At 42.6% G+C, this 21,411-nt stretch overlaps 1 protein-coding gene across 7 annotated transcripts in view; it reads right to left on the minus strand.

Moving 5' to 3' along the window:
- The window catches only part of SRGAP2 (SLIT-ROBO Rho GTPase activating protein 2), a 261,388-nt gene that overhangs the window by 54,408 nt on the left and 185,569 nt on the right, over nucleotides 1-21,411 (minus strand). For 5 of the 7 annotated variants that reach the window (XM_010362493.2, XM_030935183.1, XM_030935182.1 and 2 more), the window contains 5 exons: nucleotides 16,794-17,009; nucleotides 16,029-16,157; nucleotides 8,329-8,553; nucleotides 4,627-4,728; nucleotides 3,330-3,527 (listed from right to left, as the gene is read on the minus strand). In XM_010362493.2, coding sequence (XP_010360795.2) covers nucleotides 3,330-3,527; nucleotides 4,627-4,728; nucleotides 8,329-8,553; nucleotides 16,029-16,157; nucleotides 16,794-17,009 — 870 coding nt within the window. The remainder of the gene's footprint in view (nucleotides 1-3,329; nucleotides 3,528-4,626; nucleotides 4,729-8,328; nucleotides 8,554-16,028; nucleotides 16,158-16,793; nucleotides 17,010-21,411) is intronic. The other 2 variants (XM_030935181.1, XM_030935185.1) reach the window with 1 other exon arrangement.

The raw sequence follows: 21,411 nt of genomic DNA on the forward strand, positions 1-21,411 counted from the left end.
GGTGATCTGCCCGCCTTGGCCTCCTAAAGTGCTAGGATTACAGGCGTGAGCCACCACGCCCAGTAGATTTATTTATTTTTTAATCTTTCTTTCTTTCTTCCTTTCTTTCTTTTTTTTTTTAAGGCAGAGTCTTACTCTGTCACCCAGGTTGGAGTGCAGTGACACAAACTTGACTCACTGCAACCTCTGCCTCCTGGGTTCAAGTGATCCTCCCACCTTAGCCTCCTGAGTAGCTGGGATACTATCCTGTGATAGGCGCCCATGACCACACCTGGCTAATTTTTGTATTTTTAGTAGAGACAGGGTTTCACCATGGTGTCCAGGCTGGTCTTGAACTCCTGACCTCAAGAGACCCACCTGCCTCAGGTTCCCACAGTGCTGGGATCACAGGCATGAGTCACCATGCCTGGCCTATTTATTTTTTAATTTTTCAAATGAGAAGGTTGGGTTAGGTAATTTTTAAAAAATCGCTTCAAGTTTCTTCACTCCACAATTATTTTCCTGAGACTCTGCAAGCAACTCATCTTTACAGGTCATGCCTCACATTCCCAATTGATGTCATCTGGGCAAATCAGTCCAATGAGAGCCATAAGTGGTCAGAAAGCTTTCTTAGCAGCCCTCTTGGTCACTAGGCACACCACCTAGGAGTCAGGCTGTGACAAAGAGACTACTTCCTAACCTTCCAAAAGATAGGATCTTCCAGGATGTGCTGCTCTGATGTTTTTGAAGGGCATAGGGAAACACACGGGCAATGTTTGCAGAGGCAACAGACTAAAGAAAGCACATCTGTAGTTGTATTGGCTTTGTGTGGGTTGTATGGTAAACAGGTAGTCACTCTGCTTAATGTGGGTATCCCATTTTCCATAAATGCCTATTTCACCACCCCAAAAAGCCCCTTTTATCATGAAATTAATCATCTGATGCACTTCAAGTACTACTCACAAAAACGATGAACTTGCACAGAATTCCACTGCTAGACAAGCCCAGACAAAAACTGTTCCTGTTAGCCAAGGAAATTTGCACACAATTTTGATAAGTGGCACTAGGGCCACCACATAAGACAGGAAATGGATTAGAGGACATCAATGTATTGAGACAGAAAGTGAAAGGGTGGGCAGGATTTGCGAAGTCACCAGTTTGAATACGGCCATTCCTGCTTTTACTAAAGGTCAACTTAGAATACAAATGTTACAGAATTCGTTTAAAGCCAAAAAGCAATTCTGACAACGACTGTCTTAAAATGCAAGATTTTTAGGTCCAAAATTTCTTACTTAACCTAAAAAATGGAAATCTTCACAATGTAATGAGATTGGGTTATTTAAATAGTGTTATATCTAAGCAGTCCAGACAGACCAGCTAAACAATCCTATTATTAAAAGCCTCTAGAGAGTGTTCAACAAGCTCCTTAGTTAATGAAGCTTGGGGCAGCGACACATCCCTCATTATAGTCAGAAAGTTATCTTAACGTGTGAGGCAGGTTATTGCGTGCATTTATGTTTTCCCACATGCTGCTCTTTCCTCAAGGAATGCGATTCTCCTCCCCGACTCCCTGCCTGGTTCGCTTATTCTTCAAGATCAAACACAAAAGTCACTTTGTGTGTGATGCTTCCCCAACTCCACTCATCCTGGCTGCCATTCATGCACATGTATGCATTTTTACATTTTTTAAACTACAAAAATCAACCTATTTTAACTGTTTAGATATATATGAAGTAAAAATAGAAGTTCTCCCTTTACATGACCCATCCCCCATGATTTCCCTCTTTATCTTATACTCTCAGCATTCCCAGCTTGTAGCACAGTGTCTGGCAATAGTAAATCCTCAAAAAATGATCAATGAATAATTTAATAATGATTAATAAATAAATTAATGATGATGGTGAAGATAAAGTTTTAGCATTTATTGAACGCTAACTACAAACCACGGAGTGTGTTAAATATTTTACAAAAATCGAATGAGCTAAAATGTCATTCTATTATTTTTTGTATAGGTTTTAATATTTTACTCATAAGTATGCTTAAAGAATATTATAATTACATGACTTAGATTGTAAAACAATATGTACAGCAGTATCCTATTTTTTAGAATAAAATTATAAATATGTGCTCACATATGTGTTTGGGCACACATAGAAAACAGATTAGAAAGGAATATATTCTAACACCATTATCTCTAGCTGGTAGAATTATGGACAATTTTTATTTCCTTCTTTTTGCTTCTAAATTTTATATAATGAGCATATGTGGCTTTGTATAATCATTTTTAAAAAGTTGTGTTAGAAGAATAGTACTGATACATCATTCCCTTTTAGCAGTTTTCTCTAGGATAAAAAATATGAGGAAGTCTGAGCTTAATAAAAAAACAGATTTCTTTAAAAAAACGTTAGCAAGTCATCAGTGTTCTTAATGCAGAAAGGGCAGTGTTCAAAGAAGAGTTAAACAAATCACTCCAGTTGCAGGAAAAATTCAATTTACTGCTCGCAGACTGTTTCTTGACTGAAAAGTTAATTCCTTTCATTCAGAATCAGTATGCATATTCACTGGCTATATTTCATCTCACATCTGCAAACTTAATTTTTCCTTTCTTGGTCATCAGAAGATTAGGAAATAAATTTTAGTCCAGGCAACAGATCCTACTTGGCAAGCTCAAAATAACTCACTTATTAAAAAGCAGCACCAAAGACCAGTAGCAACTTCCAAAGGACTGTTAACAATACTTAAAAAAAAAAAAAAAAAAAAAAAAGAATAAAAGGCTCCAACTGTCTAAAAGAAGACTAGAGATACATGAATAAGAAAATACGATGTTTTGGAATTATGCGCAAAATAGTAATGCTGCATACAACCCATCCTTTAAGTTTTAGCAATAATTAGAAAAAATAGTTTCCCAACAATGAAAGTTATAAAATAATGTCATTATATCACCTAGAAAAGATTACAGATTTTTAAAAACAAAACATGTGTTATCATGAATATTTGTATGTACTTTCCAAGAACTAAAAGATGAAGTTCCCCTTTCAGGATCTCCTGTGCCTGAGAAGGAAACTTTGCAGTGAAAGCCTACTAGCTAGTTAAACATTTCTTAAAAAAGAAAATCTTCTTAGTAGTATACTTGGGAGCATCCTTTTTCTTGGGGGGATCTCTGTTAGACATATACAACTTATAAATGCTTACACCTTTAAGCGTAGGGATGGTCTCTGAGTATGCCCACATTCATATCTAAGATATTCAACACCTGTCCTTCAGACACTTAACAAGTCTCTGAGTTCCATATCTCCCTTGAGTGCTGCAATGCATGCTGACACTCTTTAAAAGCCATAGTGCTCCCTTACTGTGAAATAAAACTGCTCTGTCTCTTGCTGGTTGGCTCTCCTCTTAGCAATGCTGGGCTTGCTCATGAAGGTTTCAGACACTGTGGACTTGACGGACTCCATGGAGTTGCTATACTGGAAGCAGTCAGACACATCAAAGTCCTCGACAGTCACAATGTCCTGGATGGTTTGCAGGGTGGCCTCCATTGTCTTCTTTACCTGCCACGACAAGGGTCAGCAGGATGCATGAAGGGTGGGTTGTAAAACAGCAGGTGATGGAGAAGCTTGAAGGGAGTGGGCTGGGGAAGGCCAGAGGATGCCATCAGAATGTGCAGCTCTGCTTCCCACTGGACAGTGCTAAGTGAGAGGTAAACATCACATGGATTCTGCTACAGCATGATACTCTCTACAGTGAAAACCTAAAAGCCACTACAACTCTTCATGCTATGTACTTGACCCAGATCTTTTAATGTTCACTTTTAAAATTTAACATTAGCATTTTTATATCATATAGCAATATTATATTATATATTATATTTTAACGTTTACTTTTACAATTTAATATTAGCATTATTATAATATTATATAGCAATATTATAATAGAAGTGTTAAGGGAAAGAGGATAAAATATATCTAAACCAACCTCCTCATACAAACAACTAATTAAAATGTGTGATGGGCCTAGCACTGCAAAGCCCCAGGTTCTGTTTCATGACCTTCAACAAACTGATGAATTTGCTTGCTCATTTGCAAACTAAGTGATCTATCCCTACTTCTTCCTGCTCTTCCTGCAGAAAGTAAGACTTACTGAGACACAAGGTAAGAAGCCATCTGAGCTCAACAGAAAGCTGGATCACCTGCCCTTTTGAACTGCTTTTTGAAAGCAAATACACTGAGCCCAGAAGAAACTCACCCTTTCCTAAGAGGATGGAGATGTTTGAAGTGTCAAAGTCAAAGGCCTCTGTTTGTTTGAACATGCTAGACAAAGCTAGGCATGAGGAGGTGGTTTCAGAGACACAATATTGTTCACACAGCTGCCAAGTGCCATTTTGATTAAATGTGTAGAGGGGAAAAAAAAGCATTTCGCAAAAGCTCAAAATAGAGCACAACCTTTGGCAATGCAAGAGCAACTTCCTGGAGTTCAAGGGCAGGATGTAGCAGAGGGGGAAAGTCCAAGCCTACATTTGGCTAGGAAATGTTTGCGGCTGCCCGGACATTCTCTGCATGCTCCTTCCACCTGCTCCCAGACGGGCAGCAGCAAAAGTTTAAACAGGGAAACTCAGAGTGTGGCTTTGAGCCTCCTAAGGAGGAAACTCACCTCTTCGTTTTCAATCTTTAGAGTGGATAAGCGAGACTGCAGTTGTTGGCATCTCTGTACCAGCTCACTCTGGACAGGCTGCTGGGCACAGAGCTGGGAAGCCTAACAAAAGAAAGCAACACCAGGTCAGAAAGAGGATACAGTCCCCTTGGCAGTTCCAGAGTTCCCATTACTGGCAATGAAACTACCCATATTCAAGGTATAAGACTCGTGGTTTCTATGTTGAAGCAAAATCCAAAGCCATCTTGTGTGAGCCTCTTCCAGGACCAAACAGTACATGAAAGGAATGGGTAGGGGGATCTGTTTGGAGCCTGGCAGGGGTAGGTCTATGCAGGGTCTGCAGCTCCATGGAAGGCTGAGGAGGCTAGAGAAGAGTGCCTCAGGCAGCCCCAGCTCCAGAAACACAATGCTTTGGCACAGCGAATATTTCCTGCCGAAGGTCCAAGTGGCCACCTCTCTGGCCCCTCCCTCATCCCCCTTCATACATCAGAGTGAAAGCAGGAGAGAAGTGGGTCAGGAGGCTAACTTGCCGCTGCTGGCAGCCAGCATGTGTTTATAAATCCAGGCCATGCATGAGAGCTCTGATTCAATGAGAAAGCGTGAAACCAGGAACAAGTTGCTCGCCTATGCTAGAGGGCCTGAGAGGGTATGGAATCTGAAGGAGCTTGGCATTTTCCAAAGAGCCATCATTTTACCCCAGGCCTTCCCTAGATCTGTAAGAGAGAAGTCTGCCTTTCCCACAAGGATTATTGCCAATTAGCTTTCCCCTGTGTGAAGGAATGGCTGCTCCACTGTCTCCTGTTGGGGATGTGGTTATGGGATGAGGTCATCCACAGTCCCCTGGATGACAGATGAGGAGCAGAAGGCTGAGAGAGTTGGGAGGCAGGACCCATGTGGAGACAGCTCCTGTCACCTTGTTATACCGTTCGTCCTTTAGCCTCTTGTCTGCAGAGAGACATCTGGATAGAAATGGCCTCCTTCCTCCTCAGCAACGAGTGGGCACATTCACATGCCCACGGACCATTCTCTTGCTTGAAAAGACAAAACCTCTCTTCAAATGGAGGGGGCTGGGACTTGACCTTTTCCTCCATTGGCTTTTAAGCTCCCAACTGACTTGACCTCCTCCCCCAGCTAAGAGGCTGGTCTGAGCCAGCTCTTAGATCTGAAGAGAGCTGACTTCACTCTAACTCTTGGATAAGCAGACACAATGGAGAAAGCTCAGTGGCCAGAACCGGTTAGTGCCAAGAGTGAAATTCTCTGGCTGCCTGATGTCACCAGTCAGGCATCCAGAGTCCTACAGCCTCTGAGGGCACCAAAAATGGAGCCAAGTACCTCCTCCTAGTACATCTGAGAGCACTTGGCATCAATTCATATGCTGTGCACCCCAGAACACCAGTTAGTGTGGGACCTTGGCCAATTTCAAGGCTTCCGGTCAAAATGCCACCCGATCTTTGGCCCTAGTCCAACGACTTGCAGGCAGCTCCCTCCTGTTGCCTCCACAATCTGCAGACAACCCACACTGATGGGGACAGACTGGCTGCAGAGGCCAAGAATGACCCACCCTCTCATCTCTTTTTATTTTCACTCATATGAAGGCTAGGCTAGAATGCGGAACCTTCACAAGCTCCTGAACTGGTCCTGGCCCCTGCCTGGCTCAGCCACTGATCAGCTATATCACATAAAGGGAGCGTCCCAGCAGAAGAGTGAGCTATTGATTTTTAAAGTAACCCAGACCTAGCAGAGAGGAATCATGGAGGGAAAAACCACCTCCAAGCCTGTTCCTTTAAGAAGTAGCAGAGCTGATGATGATGCATGCTTTGGCAGTGGTCCGCTACCGGGGTGCAAGGTAATACACTTCAGCTGCACTCTGGAGTATGGAAATAAGACACTGACAGGGGGAGGTGGGGGCCTGAGCACCCAGCATCTGGAATCCTCCTTTATGGAGACAAGCTGTTTGGCTCAGAAGGCAACTCAGTCACTAACACCAGAAAATGTATCACTCCACACTCAGCTGGTCCCCAAGTTCCACTGATCCCTGGGAAGGAATCTCAGTGACAGCTGGAGAAGGGTCTTGGAAGGCAAGTTTGACCAGAAGCCAGGGCAGGTGAAGAATGGGTCTTCCTGAGGCTTGGTGACAACCCTTCCCCCAATTCTAATTGCACATGCTGCCATCTCACTTCTCCATCTGTTCAGACACTGACATTTCCTAAGCCACAGCAATGGAAATGAACTGTAAATGGTTTCATTTTCCCCAAGAAGGAAAGGAAGGAAATCAACTCCACATTTCTGTCTCTAGGACAGTGTCTCACTCTCCACAGAGGCCGAATGACGACAGCAAATCCTCTGGTTCCACTGCCACAGCTGTCATTCTGGAGCGGAGATTTCTAGAGTCTGGATGCTAATCTTAAGAGAAGCATCATTCCTGATGAGCACACATGTTGCTGTTATTTGGTCCCCTGGCGTCCACTCCTCCTTCTTTTGGTAGCTTTGGTCTGACTACCCTTGGCGAGGGGAACCTCCCACTCCACAACTCAGGCCATGTGCTTTGCATGGACCCAGGCATAAGCACTTTACCCAATCAAAACCAGAGACACATGAAACTTTGTGGGGGCTTTGAGGAGGGAGGCAGAGACTCTTTCCACTGGATTTCAACCTACCAGGGAAGGCTGGAAATGCAGTCACCTTGCCTCCATGGGAGAATGAACTGTCTGAGAATGGAGCTAACACACAGGAAGTAGTGCAGAGACAGCAAAACAGTGTCTTGGTAAAATTCCTCCTCCTAAAGCCAACTATACTCAAAGGTCCATCTTGATCTTTTCTATCACATAAGCCTATACAACCTCCTTCTGATTTCACCAGTAGGTGAAATGGTGGCTCTTACCCACAGGAATGAGGTTCATTCTGGCTCGTACACACAACAACACAAGTGGAACCAAAAGATTCAGAACGATGAAAACCCAGGAGCTTCTCTTGCCTCACACTTTAGTTTATTTAGGCCCTTCTTATTCTAGTCACTGGAGGTGAAGAGTCCAAAACAAGGCCCCCATGTTCATGCTCCCCTGTCTGGGCAACCAGCATCAGGCCTTTGGGATGGCATCTTAGCTCCTTTCCTTCCTGCAGGTATCCATTCTTTTTTGTTCAATACCCAAGCAAAACTATACACTTCATCACAGTCTTCTAACTTCAGGAGAATAAGATTATTCAGAACTCTGCCAAATGCCAAAAGATCACAACATTCCCTGCCTAGCTGTCGCTTCTCCACTAAAGCCTCTAGGATGTGGCCCCACCTCAGCTCTCATTTCTTCTAGCCTCACCACTGGGAGCGCTCCCCTCCCTCACTTCCCTTTCACCATCCTGAACTGTTGGTAGTTTTTAGAATACACCTGCGGTTTTTCACCTTCTTTGATCCTGCTGGGCCCCTTTGGATGCCCCTCTCTGCATAGTTCTAACTCTCCCCTTAACAACCTTATTCCCCAGACTGTAAGCTTCCCGAGGGCTTTAATCTCCCATATCTGCAGCCAAGCCCGAGTGTCTGACAGTAGGCACACACTAAGTGTTTGCTCAGTAAGTGGAATATGCCTCACCCACCTGACAAGAAGCTAGGCCCAGGCCTCTCCCCAGAATAATGTGGCTTCTGTGTAATGAATCTAGACAAGTCCACTCAAGCCCCTTGAGGGTGGAGGTATAGGGAGAGGGCCTCACCATATCCCCCATGTGGGGCTGAAACTCAAACTTCATAGGGGGACAGAAGACATTGTTGTACATCTCCATGAGGCGCTGCTTGTCACTGGTGGCATCCAGGTTTTCTACTGCATTCTCGATGGCATCCAGACCCTCATGCTTCGACTGTTCCAGGTTTAACTCAGCAGAGAGGAAGGTGCGTAGAGCCCGGTTCAGACTTGCATGGTAGCCTAAGTCACAACACTGCTGTGGGAAGGAGAAGGCACATGAGCACACCATGGACAGCCCCAAGGCTTGGCGGAAACAGAGGGTGGTCCCGAGGGCAGATCTGACCACATCAATAAGCCTGGCTGTGCAGTGGAAAGAGGGCTGACATTCTAACTTCCAAGGCCCGGGTGAGAGTTCTCAGTTCTTGATTCCCATTTCAATGGTTAAACACACCCTAGAGGGCTGTGAGGTGGTTGGGAGGAAGAAGATTCATAAGATTAAATGACATTATTTAATTAAGTGCTATTTCATAAACATGAGAAGAATTGAGAGTTAAAGAGAATCCTCTTTCATTTTTAGGTTTATCTGGGGTTGCCATTATAACAAAATTCAACAATAAAAATACAACCTGCCACTCACTAAGGGTTACTGTGGTTAAATCACTATACAGCAACCAAGCCAGGCCATTTCAGGGTTCTGAAAGCAGAGTATTGCAACAGCAGCTAATGTATGCGAGCTCAACTCTAGATGAGAGAAGGACAGAATGGGGAGCTGACTCTGTGGGTCATCATTCCCACCAACTCCCAACATCCTAGGATAGGCCTTAGCTGCAGACTAAGGTTTACTGACATGCCTCCTCCTTCCTGGCATCTGACAACAGATGCCCCTGCACTACAGAAATAGCATTTACAAGACTAAAAAGCTCTACGCTTAAGTGTTACTGGAAAAATTCATGCCATGTAAAGGATTCTGATTTTTCACAACAAAATGCAAAACAAAAATGGTATGAAAGAGGCAACTGTACAAAAAAAGCACTGGCGCAGAATCAAGCAACCTTGGAAAAGCTACTCCCCTTCTCTAAACCTGTTTCTTCCATAGTAAAATGAACAGATTTGGCCAGGCCAGTGGCTTTCAAGCAGTAGACCAGAGCCTGCACTGAAGCTGCCCTTGAGAAGTGGGTAAAAGGACAACCCAACTACTAGGACTTGGAGTCTTCTATTCCTCCTTCAACTAAGCCAACTCTGCTCTTTTTTCTATTTAATATTTAGGGATTCTATGTAAGGTCTGCTTTGAAGAAAGAATTCTTCTGTTAGAGAAAAGTCTGAAAATCCTTGGACTAAATGTAATCCCTAAGGCCCTCTTCAGCAATGGCATTCTGTAACTCTGTGATAATATTCCCTATCCCTCCCCAAGGACCCAGAAATCCCAATCCCTTGGTCATCCATCATCCTCTCTATTGCTGAAGCAACTTTGAGGTCCAGGTCCTGAGAAGAAACATCAGAGAAGAATCCATGCATAGAGTAAGGCCATCTGCCTGATTGCCATTTCATTGCACAAGCAAGCATCAAATTAACTCTCCCCACAGCCTTTTCCTCTCATCATGATCACATTGGAAGCAGCTACCATTGGGGAAGAAAAGGCCTATGATGTGCTTCCTCTTTCCCAGCATCTGACAAGAAGCTCAGTGAGAGCATCAGTTGGGCTGGGCTCTGGGTTCAGTGCCAACAGGCCCTGGCAGCTGCCTGGCTGCAGTGGAATAACAGCAGTTACAGCTTAACTAGAGGCAGAGGATGGAAAGACATTAAATTCAGTTGGGAGGGAAGAGCAAATAGAAGCTAGACAAAAGCGGCTGATTAGGACGCTGCACGTGCACAGGCCCTCTGGGAGATGCTGCTGGTCTCACCAGGCTGCCCTTGAACCTGTAAACATTCCTGACTAGCTCTGTGTAGACCCCGTTGATGAGCTCTGTGCCTATAAGTCTAATGAACAGAAGTAACACGGCCCACAGAGTATATGTGTGTGGGTGGAGGGGTGTGGGCAGGGGGTAAATGTGGGAGAGAAAAGTTACCCTTCAAAAAACCTTTACCTATTTTTGGTAATTTCCCTTTCCTCTCCATTCTCACTACCTCTACCCCTATTCATACCCTCACTGTCTTACACCAGTGCTGTCTGCTTCACTGTCCTAAAATGTGACTTTAATTATGGCACTTACCTGTTGAAGAACCTAAAATACCTCTCATTTTTTTCCCCAAGGTAAAATTCACTTTCCTCAGTTTTGAAATTTAAAAAATGCTTCTATTTCACTAAGTATGCTTACTATACGTCAGTCCATGTGCTAAGTCCTTTATATACACTCTACATTTTAATCCTCATAATAACCCCAATGAGGATGGTATTATCTTAATTTTCCAGGCTCGAAAGCTGAGGCTCAGTGAAGTTAAATAATTTGAGCAAGGTCCAACAGCCAGAACAAATTGTAATCTGTCTTCAATCTATCCATCCAACATCAACTCCCTTTATTTTCTTCTTCAGATTCATCTGCTCTAATCCAACGAAATACTCTCTGTTTAGGGTATAGTATTAGGCTTCAAATCAGCTATATGGCCATAAGCAAGCTACTTAATCCCTCTGGGCCTCAAATGAGGATAACACCAGCCTCACAGGTTGTTGTAGGCTAACAGGCAATATATTTACATATATTTAGTACCATGTAGACACTTTAAAAAAATACTAATATAGCTCCAAATCCACTGACCTCTGCCCTTCAGCTCCCAGAATGTCTTCTTCCTTAAATGTTTCCTACGCCTCTCACCTGTTGGAATTGGACCAGATCTTCAAGATCCAAATTAAATTCTCAGCCTCTGGGAAGCCAGCCAATCCTGCAATCCTGGACCCTAGCCTCTACTTAGAACCACACTAACCTGCAGCTTTCATATGACAAGGAATACACTTCTTCATTCTATGACTTGCCATGTCATATCACCCCAGCCAGACTACCTTCTCACCCTTCTTTACATCCCTCAGCATTAGGCCTTGCTCACAGTAGGCACTTAATAAATTTCAGTTGACTGACTGATGCCACAAGTACAGATTCCAGCCTTTCAGGAAATAAAGCACTTAGGCTGAATACTGACCTAAGTCAAGTGGGTAGATGAGGCCAGTGAAGCCTTTTGTTTTGCTTACTCTACGGCCAAAGGGAGGCTGGGAGTTTTCCCAGGCTGGTGCACTGTCTCTATTTATATAACTGTTCAGTAGGTTCTTTGTGCCAATGAGTGAGGGTCTGAGTCACAATATGCCCCTGGCTCCTCTACACCTCTAGCCAACCAGGCAGATTCAGAAGAGGTTTTCCAGAGTCTTGACTATCTACATACCTGTAGGGGAACAGCCAGAAACCAAGCAGTTAGCGAAGAAGCAATATCTGGCAAGGTTAGGTAAATGAGATTTGAATATTTCATCCTGTTCCAAGGAGAATACCAGTAAGTAGAGGAAGCACATTATTTTGCTCACAATGGGGACAAAGCAGGCTTTCCATGGCTTCTGATGAGTTCTGTGGCCACACTGGGCTCCCCTGGCCATTTCTGGGTTATATAAATGCTTGATGAATAATCTCTCAGGGGAAATCAAATTTTTGTAAGAATTTAATGACAGCCCATCCAGATGTATGATGACTTGAGTTGATAGCTCATTAACCCTTTCCCAACTGATATCCTCACCCAGAGACTCCAGAAGGCCTGGAAAGGAAAAATGGGTGTTTCACAACACCCACTTCAAGTTCCCACAGAAGAGAAAAAGAACTGTCCTTAATGACATTTCTTACTGAAACAGCCAAGTTCCCTCATGTCTGATTTGGGTGCACATGGTGTCACAGACCTTCTATACATGTACACGGCACTTACAACACTCCAGCTATGCATGAGGACATTGCCCTGTTCTTCATTCATCCATCTGCTCTTGGGTTGAGAGAGCCAGAATATGGGGGAGCAAAAGTACATTCCAGTGAGCCTACCATTCTTAAATGCTATCAATTGAGCTCAGAACGTCTTTTTGGCTTGAAGTCAAGGTTTCCCTAGTGTGGCAGAAGCCTCATGTGGATTCCTACAGTCTGAAGCTTAAATCTTACACTATACTATAAAAAGAATTCGGAGGCTAGTCCTTGGTCAATGTAATGACATCGAAAAAAATAACTTCTTTTCACTTATCCTCAATGCCTTATGCACATATTTGGCTTCAAATCCACTAGGAAGGAGGCAGAAGGGTGTACATGACACAGATGGCAATAGACTGAAACAGGATTCATCCCATGTCTTAAAGCAAGTAATGGATAATGTTAAGATCAGGATGCCAATATCCCAGGCTCCTCACTTAGTCCTGCTCTAACTGCATCCTTTTGGCCCTTTTTATTGCATAGATCAGCAAGAAAAAGTAAGAAACTACTGATACATGCAAAAACATGGATGAAATTAATCATGCTGGGCAAAAGATGCCAGACACAAAAAAGGATAATCCCATCTTTATGAAGTTCTACAATGGGCAAAACTAATTTATGGTGAAAGAAATCATAACAGTGGTTGCCTTGGGGTGGGAGACTGGCTGGGAAGAGACAAGAGAAACCTTCTGAGGCAATGGAAATATATCTCTTATCAAAATATTTATTCTATATCTTGATGTAGGTTACAAAGATGTACAAATTTGTCAAAACTCTAGAAACCATAACACTTAAGTTTAGTTACTGTATGTAAATTATACTTCAAAACAATATTGAAAGGTACAAAAAGAAAAACAAATCTTAGCTTAGATGATCATCTTCCTCCTCTTTCTATTCCTTTCTTCCTTCAGTAAACACACTATATGCTCAGCTATATATTAAGCACTGGAGGCTACTAAGGTAAAGAAAACTCTTGATTCCTGCTCTCACAGAACTTAACAGAGGAGACTGAGATCTTCCTTTGTCCATAGTACAATGGCTCACAAGTACGTTTTTGACTCCCAACTCACAATAAGAAACACATCGTCTATTGTCACACACCCCCACCATAGGATGTACAAATGTGTACATATACATCTAACATAAAAGTTTCACATAATCTTACCAATGTGATGTACTCTAATATTTTCTTATTCTAGTCTCATCGATTCATTTGAAACCACAGGTTAAACCAATAAAAGTGATTTCCTGATTTCTCTAAGGGATCTGACCGATGGTTTGAAAAATGCTGTCTTAGAGTCTATGAATACTCTAGGGCAAGAACTACTATATTCCATTTTTACCCCTGATACTGAGCATGTGGCTTCTCCCTAAATAAATATTTACTGAACGTTTATAGAGCAGAATAATACAACTTTAAAAAAAATAATGAATGTGTCCTCATCCCAGGAAAAACAACAAAAACCCAACCAACCAACAAAATAAAACAAGACACAACCAAAACAGCAGCAAAGAAACATGAGAAACTTTATTACTACCTATGTAGCCTTTTGATCCCAGTGATAGACCCACACCCTGCCAAGTACTAAGGCAGCCTCTTTTTCAATGGCATGTCACGCCACATCCTGTGAAATCAGGCTCTTAACAGACTTTTTTTTTTTTTTTTTCATGATGAAAATAAGGTACAAAATACCTTGCTTCTTGGACTGATTTTAAAACACTTCCTTATACCTGATGGAGAATCTACAGATTGCAAAGGTTGTGGCTGATACAGCAGGAGCCCCTCCCTTCCCCTGAGATCAGCATTTTGGTGAAAAAGGTAGGGAAGTTGCCTTGAGTACAAAAACAGAGAAGAGGGCTAACCAATAGTAGAGGTGTGGCAGACAACACAGTCTGAATTTTTACCAAATGCGAGATAAATAGCGGGAATTGTGCACAAGAAAGAATAGATTCTCTTCCTCATGCTGAGAACAGGCCTCTCTCCCAACAATGAGGAGCGCCAACCCTGAGGAGGAGAAAGGATCTTGTTTAGGGCTTTGACCTCCATTGAAGGACAGTGTTCAGATTGTCATCAACAAGCAGAGAGAGCAAAGAGGTACCAGAACAGGGAGCAAGGCTCCACTAACCCAGCGAGACAATGACACCTAGGGCATTAAGTGGCTGAAATCTACTGAATCAAAAATTCTCGGCTAAAGGGAGACAGGAATCTGTATTTCAGAGAAGTTCCCCGAGCAACTCTTACATGAGGCCAGATTTCAACACCAGGGAATTAGTCCAGTTCTTCAGTTAGCTAGAGGAGGCTGGGAGTGGGGTGGAAAACAAAGCTGGGTTCCCCAACAATTCAGTGACAAGCCTAGATGACCCAGGTAGTGATATAACAGCAAGACTTGGACCCAAACCCCGTATGATGCTGTGAGGTGTGGTAGGTTTGCTTGTGGAGAAACCAAGGCAGGAAAGCATGAGTGGTCTGGCCAAAGTTTTGCAAAGCCCAACTGCTGCCACCAAGACCCTGAAACAAATGGCAGGCCTCAGAGACGAGATACACTTGAAGCCCCAGAGACTGGGTTGCTAAATTGGCTGGCTCCAGATGCCTCACTTTGATGATTGGAAGGAGAGGTGAGAAAAGGTGTAATTACATAGCTTCACTTAGGTGTGGCTCAGGACCTGGGCCAGATTGGAGTCTGTAGGTGAGAAGGTTTATAAGACTCAACTGTAAGGGGAAGCAGCAAGAAAAACAAGGCCAAGAATAACTCATAAGCAAAAAACAAAAAGCTTATCCCTGTGCTTGCCCCTTGCAAAACACATGTGCCTATTAACTGCTTTCCTCAACCACCTTTGAAAAAATTTGCCAGATGTCAGGGAGAGCTGGATACCTTCCTGACAGGACCCTAATCTGCAGCATAACCTTGGACAGGTGAGTCTCATAGTCCTCTGGACCCTGAGCTTCCCTATCCAGCAACTGGAGATAGCAATGCTTACCCATAATGGTGATGTGACAATCAAATGAGATAACACTGAGAAACCTTAAATGCTATACAAATGTAAGGTATGGCATTGTAACTCTTTAGTTAAGTTCTTGCCACTCACTTCTGTGCAAGAGAAGCTGATGTAAGAAAGTATTTCCTAGGCCGGGTGCAGTGGCTCACAGCTGTAATCCCAGCACTTTGGGAAGCTGAGGCAGGTGGATTACCTGAGGTCAGGTCACCTGAGGTGAGGAGTTCGAGATCAGCCTCGCCAACATGGTGAAACCCTGTCTCTACTAAAAATACAAAAATTAGCTGGGCATGATGATGCATGCCTGTAGTCCCAGTTACTGGGGAGGCTGGGGTAGGAGAATCGCTTGAACCTGGGAGGCGGAGGTTGCAGTGAGCCAAGATTGTGCCACTGCGCTCCAGCCTGGGGGACAGAGCAAGACTCTATCTCAAAAAAAAAAAAAAAGGAAGAAAGTATTTCCTGGCAGATAGATGAGCGTAGTGGTTATGAGCCTGGGTTGAGTCATCAGGCCTAGGTGCAAATTTTGCCTCTGTCATTTGTTAACTGACTCTGAGTAAGTCATCTAAACTCTCTGTTAATCTGTAAAAATACAGATAATAATGCCTTCCTCCCAGAATTCCAGTTAGGATTGAATGAGATAAGTGTGAAGTATTTCACTTGGGGCTCGGCAAGCACCCTGATGGATCATAGCTGCTATCTTCATAATTGTTCTCAAAATGCACCAGATTCCTGAACAATAGTATCAGGAAATGTCTGACGAGGATTCTGAAACCAGAAAAGAGGTGCCCTCAGGCCCTCAGCTTTAAGCACTTACATCAATAAGGTCAGATAGGTCATGGATGTAGTACTTGAAGACAGATGCATTGGTCGCTTCCAAAGCCAGTAAGTACTCATTCCGGGCTTTGATGGCCTTCAGCTTATTCTCCGTGTACTTGGCTTGGCGCTGAAAAGGAAACAGAAGTTCACTTTTACTTTTTTTTTTTTTTAAGGGGGGATTGTTCTCTAAAAGATAAAAGTACAGTGTACTCAAGAACTACAATTGTGCTGCTACTCCCTATGCGCATTCTGCCTTAAATTGGGTTCTAATTCTGTTTAATGAGATTCAAGGGCACAATGTAGATCAATTCAGGAAAGGTTAATGAGGCTCCCTACTTAAGATGCGTGCCCCACTTTGATTCTATCTTCAAGTATCATTCCTCATTCTTGCAATGCCACTCTGAAGAAGGTACCACTACTCTTGCCCCTGAACACCTGATACCTGAAACCAAATCCTGGGTCTAGTCACCCCCAACCCCTCCAAAGCAATAGGATATTGAGCTCTATTTGGAAAATGGATTGGGAAAGGTGACTACTGTTTCTTGCTGCTAGAGGCTAAAAACTTGGAGCCCACGTGCCCAGTTCTCCCAATACCTAGTATTCCCTCCAGGGCACAGAGCAAGGCCTCATTTTTAGTCACTAGGCACTAAAAGAACCCAGAGCTTCCTTGTCTGCTCTTCCCAGAGCCTATTTGGAAATTCCTATCAGCCATGCCTTACCGAATGTTGCTTCCCAGCATCTACAGCTGTGGGAGCATACGTACCTTCTCCTTCATCTTCTCAATCTTCTTCACTGAGCTCCTCCGGACATGTTTCTCCTCAATGCGAACGTTGGCCGTGGAGTCAGGGGAGCGTGGGGTCTGCCGGTCCTCCTGCTTTACTGATTTACCAATTTGCTTCTCCTCCTGCTTCTCGGCCTCCTTTAGTTTGCTCTGAGCACTGATGCTGTCGGCATTGTACATGTGATATGTCTTCATGACCTGCAAGACATCGCCCACCCCCACCCCCGAGGTCAAGCCAAGGGGGTCAATACTCTGCTTTACAGACTAACAGACTCAGCTGGAGCTCTCCCCCATGAAGTAATATCCTCACACCCCTAAGGGAAAAATTCAAAGTGTTTGGTTCAGCAAACACAGATTAAAGACCACTCCAAAGCACAGGAAAGCAATATGTGAACTGAGCCAACATTTCCTCTTATTGAAATAACTTCATGTCTATCCATCATGTATTATTTACTTCAATTCATTATCATTTGTCATCATTTCTCTTTAATATTGGCCAGGTGATTTCTATCACTTAGTCACCTCGTAATACCGAGTAGATGGGAAACACCACCACCACTCTCAGGCCCCAAGGGCAAAGCCTTCTTGGGCTGGTCAGGAACCCTGAAGAGGGCAGTGCAGCCTATGGAGTACTGCCTATGCTTTCTGTTACCTTTCAGATATAAAATAGGGAAGAGGAAAAGCTTCCAAAAGCTCTTTCTACTGGCCTAGCATTCTGGGGGATCTGTCTGTTCTGCTTTATCCAGATCAAACACCCTCTCACAGCAACTAGAGCAGCAGCAGCAATTACAATGCCAGTTATCATTTACTGAACACTTAGTATATTCCTGGCTTTATACCAAGTACCACACACACACATTTTCTCATTTCATCCTTAGGGCAATTCCACAATCTAGACAACAACCCTATGAAGACTGTAAGCCTTCATAACAATTCAGGTAAGAGTCTGGGAAGGAACAAAATCCATATGAAGTATAACTGGAATTGCCACAGGAAGGAAGTAGTATAAAAGGTGAAGGATGATTTTCCATCAAGGCAACCATTTAGGAGTTCAATCCTTTCTCTTAACAGGGAAGCCAGGAAGCCTCGAACTCAAGCTTGTTTCCAATCCTACTAAACGTACTACTTCCAGCCACCCAGTGCCTGCTCTACTCTGTGGGGAGCTTTCTGTTTCCATACAGGGAGTTCAACAGTGTTGAAAGTGTGATGCCATAAGATTTCTTTGAGAGGGAGAATTAGAGAGTAGAAGTTGGGTGGATGTGTGTGTGTGTGTGTGTGTGTGTGTGTGTGTGTGTGTGTGCATGTGTGTGTGTAACAGAGGAGTGCAAAGGTACCATATTATTATTAATATCTACCACTTAGTAAACATTGTGTGCCATGGGCTTTATGTACATTACCTCATTTAATCCTTACAATAACTCTGTGAAAGACAATGTTATTATTTCTATTTCTAAAGATAAGGAAATAAGGCTCAAAGAGATTAACTATCACACCCAAGGTCATACAAAGAGAAAATGTCGGAATCAGGATTCAAACTCAGGTCTGTCAGACTCCAAAGACCACATTCTTAGCCACTAAGCAACACTGACTCTCCTCTGGATAGGACTGGACCTGAACTGGTTGGGAGGAAAGGTTAAGTATGGTCAAGATATTCTTGAGAAGAGAAATTGGTTCCATTTATGAATTTGAGTTAGAACAGTGTCTCAACTTGGGGCTATTTTGGCCTCCAGGGAAAATGTGGCAGTGTCTGGAAATATTTTTGATTGTCACAACTTGGGGATTGCTACTGGCATCTACTAGAGGTCAGGGATGCTGCTGAACATCCCATGCACAGGACAGCCCCCACAACAACTAATTATCTGGCCCAAATGTCAATGGTGCTGAGGTTGAGAAAACCTAGCTTAGAAAGACTTTGTGGGTAGACTAATCTAGCCCCTACGATCAGCTGGAGGCAAACAAAGGAATAAAGAATATTGGGACACTGACAAAGTCAAAGTATATTAGAGTCTAAATTATGTCTCATTTTGAATGCAGAATGTTTTAAATTAGCTTCACCTTTTTCTGAACCTAACACTACTTCCCATAAATTTTACCAGGATAATACTCTTCATATTTTCTATACAGAAGAAATAATATTTAACAACCAATGGCATTTAAAAGCCTTTCTAAGTAATTCAAACAGACCCCCAGCTTTCCAGGTTAACTAAGAAGTGGAAAAGAGGCATCTGTTATCCCAGATGAAGAAGTGTAGATAGGAGGCTTCTTTTTTTTTCCTTTTTCCACCTGAATCTGACCATGGGATTCAAAAGCTTAGTGAGCAGTTACAAAAGTGAGTGCTTTTTTTCTTTTTAAAAGTGATTTCCTATTTCATGAAGGTGCATGATAAAGAGAAAATGCTATGAATAAACATGAGATAAAAAAGAGGTCAAAGAATAGCGCTACGAAGTCAACAAATGAAGTAATAAAAATCAACCATTTACAATGTTCCTTTACCCTAAAAAACTTAAAGAACTTTCGTGTTAAAAGAGAGTAAAACACTACTTTGCCTAAGAAACTATACATTCTTCAGGGTAAGCTCTACTTCTTTTGTGTTTTCTTTTCACAATGGAGAAATATGTCATACACACAATGGTGGTTTTACAAAGTGGTTGCCCAAATGACTGCATGACACAATCTCTCTTCTGGGTAAATACTGGAGAAGCTTTATTAGTGCCTTTCAGCTCAAGAAAAAACTGAGGTACCCAGAAGCTGAAGCCAAAACAACTGAAAAAACAGGAAAGTCAAGACAGGACTCAGAAATTTATATAGATATAGATATATGTATACATATTAAATATATGTTTATAAATATATATTTATAGTCAAGATAGGACTTACAGAAAGTCAAGATAGGACTTATATATAGCTATATACATATATGTATGTAAATATATGTATATCTATATATCTATGTCTTAGACATACAGCTACACATATATGTATATATAGATGGGTATACATATAGATATACATACTTCTATCTATATATAGATAGTGAGGCAAATTCATACTATAGGGAAAAATTGAAAAGTCTACATTCTCAGTTCTGTGAGGAACATTCTACTTTGAAAAACTAAACACTGAAGTCATGTATTTAGCTCTGCTCCCTCTGACAGCCACATTAAAATAATAGGGAAAAAGGGGTTCTAAAATTATTATCATTTAGGTATAAATTGAGAAAAACAAAAAGAATGGAAGCAGAAGCTGAAAAGCAGGCAGGCAAGCAGTAACTGATCTACGTGAGGCCTAAACCAAAACTAGAGTAAACCAGGAAGCAGCCAGATTGATATCACAGAAGCCCGAAGAGAAATAAGTAGCAGTGGGATGAAGGGAGAGCTAAACACAAAATAAGCTATTGAAAATCTGAGAACGGTGAGATCCCAAGATCCCCTCTCCCACTGTAGCAGAATACTAGATGAGAGGTTTATTCTGTTAGAGAGGGTCCATGGACTAGAAGATACAAGGTTCAGCGGAGGATAGGGGGATAATGAACTTCAACAGGAGGATTAGCTGAAGTCTACGTTAAATTTTGAGATGGTCCAGGCCTCTTCACAACTCAGCCCCCAGACATGAGTAGGACATCAAAAGTGTGATCTCTTGGCAATCTGACCATCCAAGATAAGAGACCTAGAAATACTAAAGTTGAGGCTTCCATAAGGACACAGCCCAGTTAGAACAACCTACTGTGAAGGCCACAGCTGACATAGAATCTTTTAGTGCCTCACTTTAAAGTGTGAACAGGCAGCTAAGGATGACCAGGCATTTAAAGGAAATGTCTAATACGAAAGACCAAAACCAAAACTAGCAATTCAGAAGAAATATTATACAACAAGAAGAAAAGTTTGAAAACAATATATCCATAATAGCCCTGGAGAGATAAATGAGAAATAAAGTGATACTGCATCATGAAACAAAAGTTTGATGCAACAAAAAAGGGAACATGTAGAGAACAAGAAAAGAGTTCTTGGCAATTAAGATTCAACTCAAGTATCTCTTCAAGGAGCCTGACTTCATCCCTGTCCTCTGTGAAGACATGTAAATGAGTTCTTGTCACTTCATTTTCCACTTGATGCTTTACTTTTCTGTCTCTCCCAATTAAAACTAAACGCCTTGAGGTTAGAAACATCTTATTTGTTCTTGTCTCCCTAGTGCCTAGTGCCAGGGTCAAATAGGCAAGCAGAGTTGAGGGACTATTAAGTGCCATGTTTCAAGGGAACAGGTGCTAAATACCAGTCTGAGGTAGCTCTGCCAGCACACAGCTGCTGCTCCAAACCAAGGGGATATATATTTAGGGGGAGTATAGAAGCATAAGGCCTCTGGGATAACAACAGCCCCAGAGTGTCCTAAAGCCTCTTCTTTCTCAATTCTAGAGCTTCCTTAACTCTTCATACTCAGCCAATCCACACTGGCTTCAGTGCCTCCGTGTATGCTCCTTCCTGTGGGGGTTTGCTGGGTTTTTCCAGACACGATCTCTGAGTACAACTGAGGCAAAGAATCCCAGAGTTCTTTGGGAAGCAGTGTGTTCTGACTTCAAAGGCATTCCCGGTGCATCAGTCAGAAA

This window comes from Rhinopithecus roxellana, chromosome 8 (genome assembly GCF_007565055.1).
Source record: "Rhinopithecus roxellana isolate Shanxi Qingling chromosome 8, ASM756505v1, whole genome shotgun sequence".
NCBI classification, from domain to species: Eukaryota; Metazoa; Chordata; class Mammalia; order Primates; family Cercopithecidae; genus Rhinopithecus; species Rhinopithecus roxellana.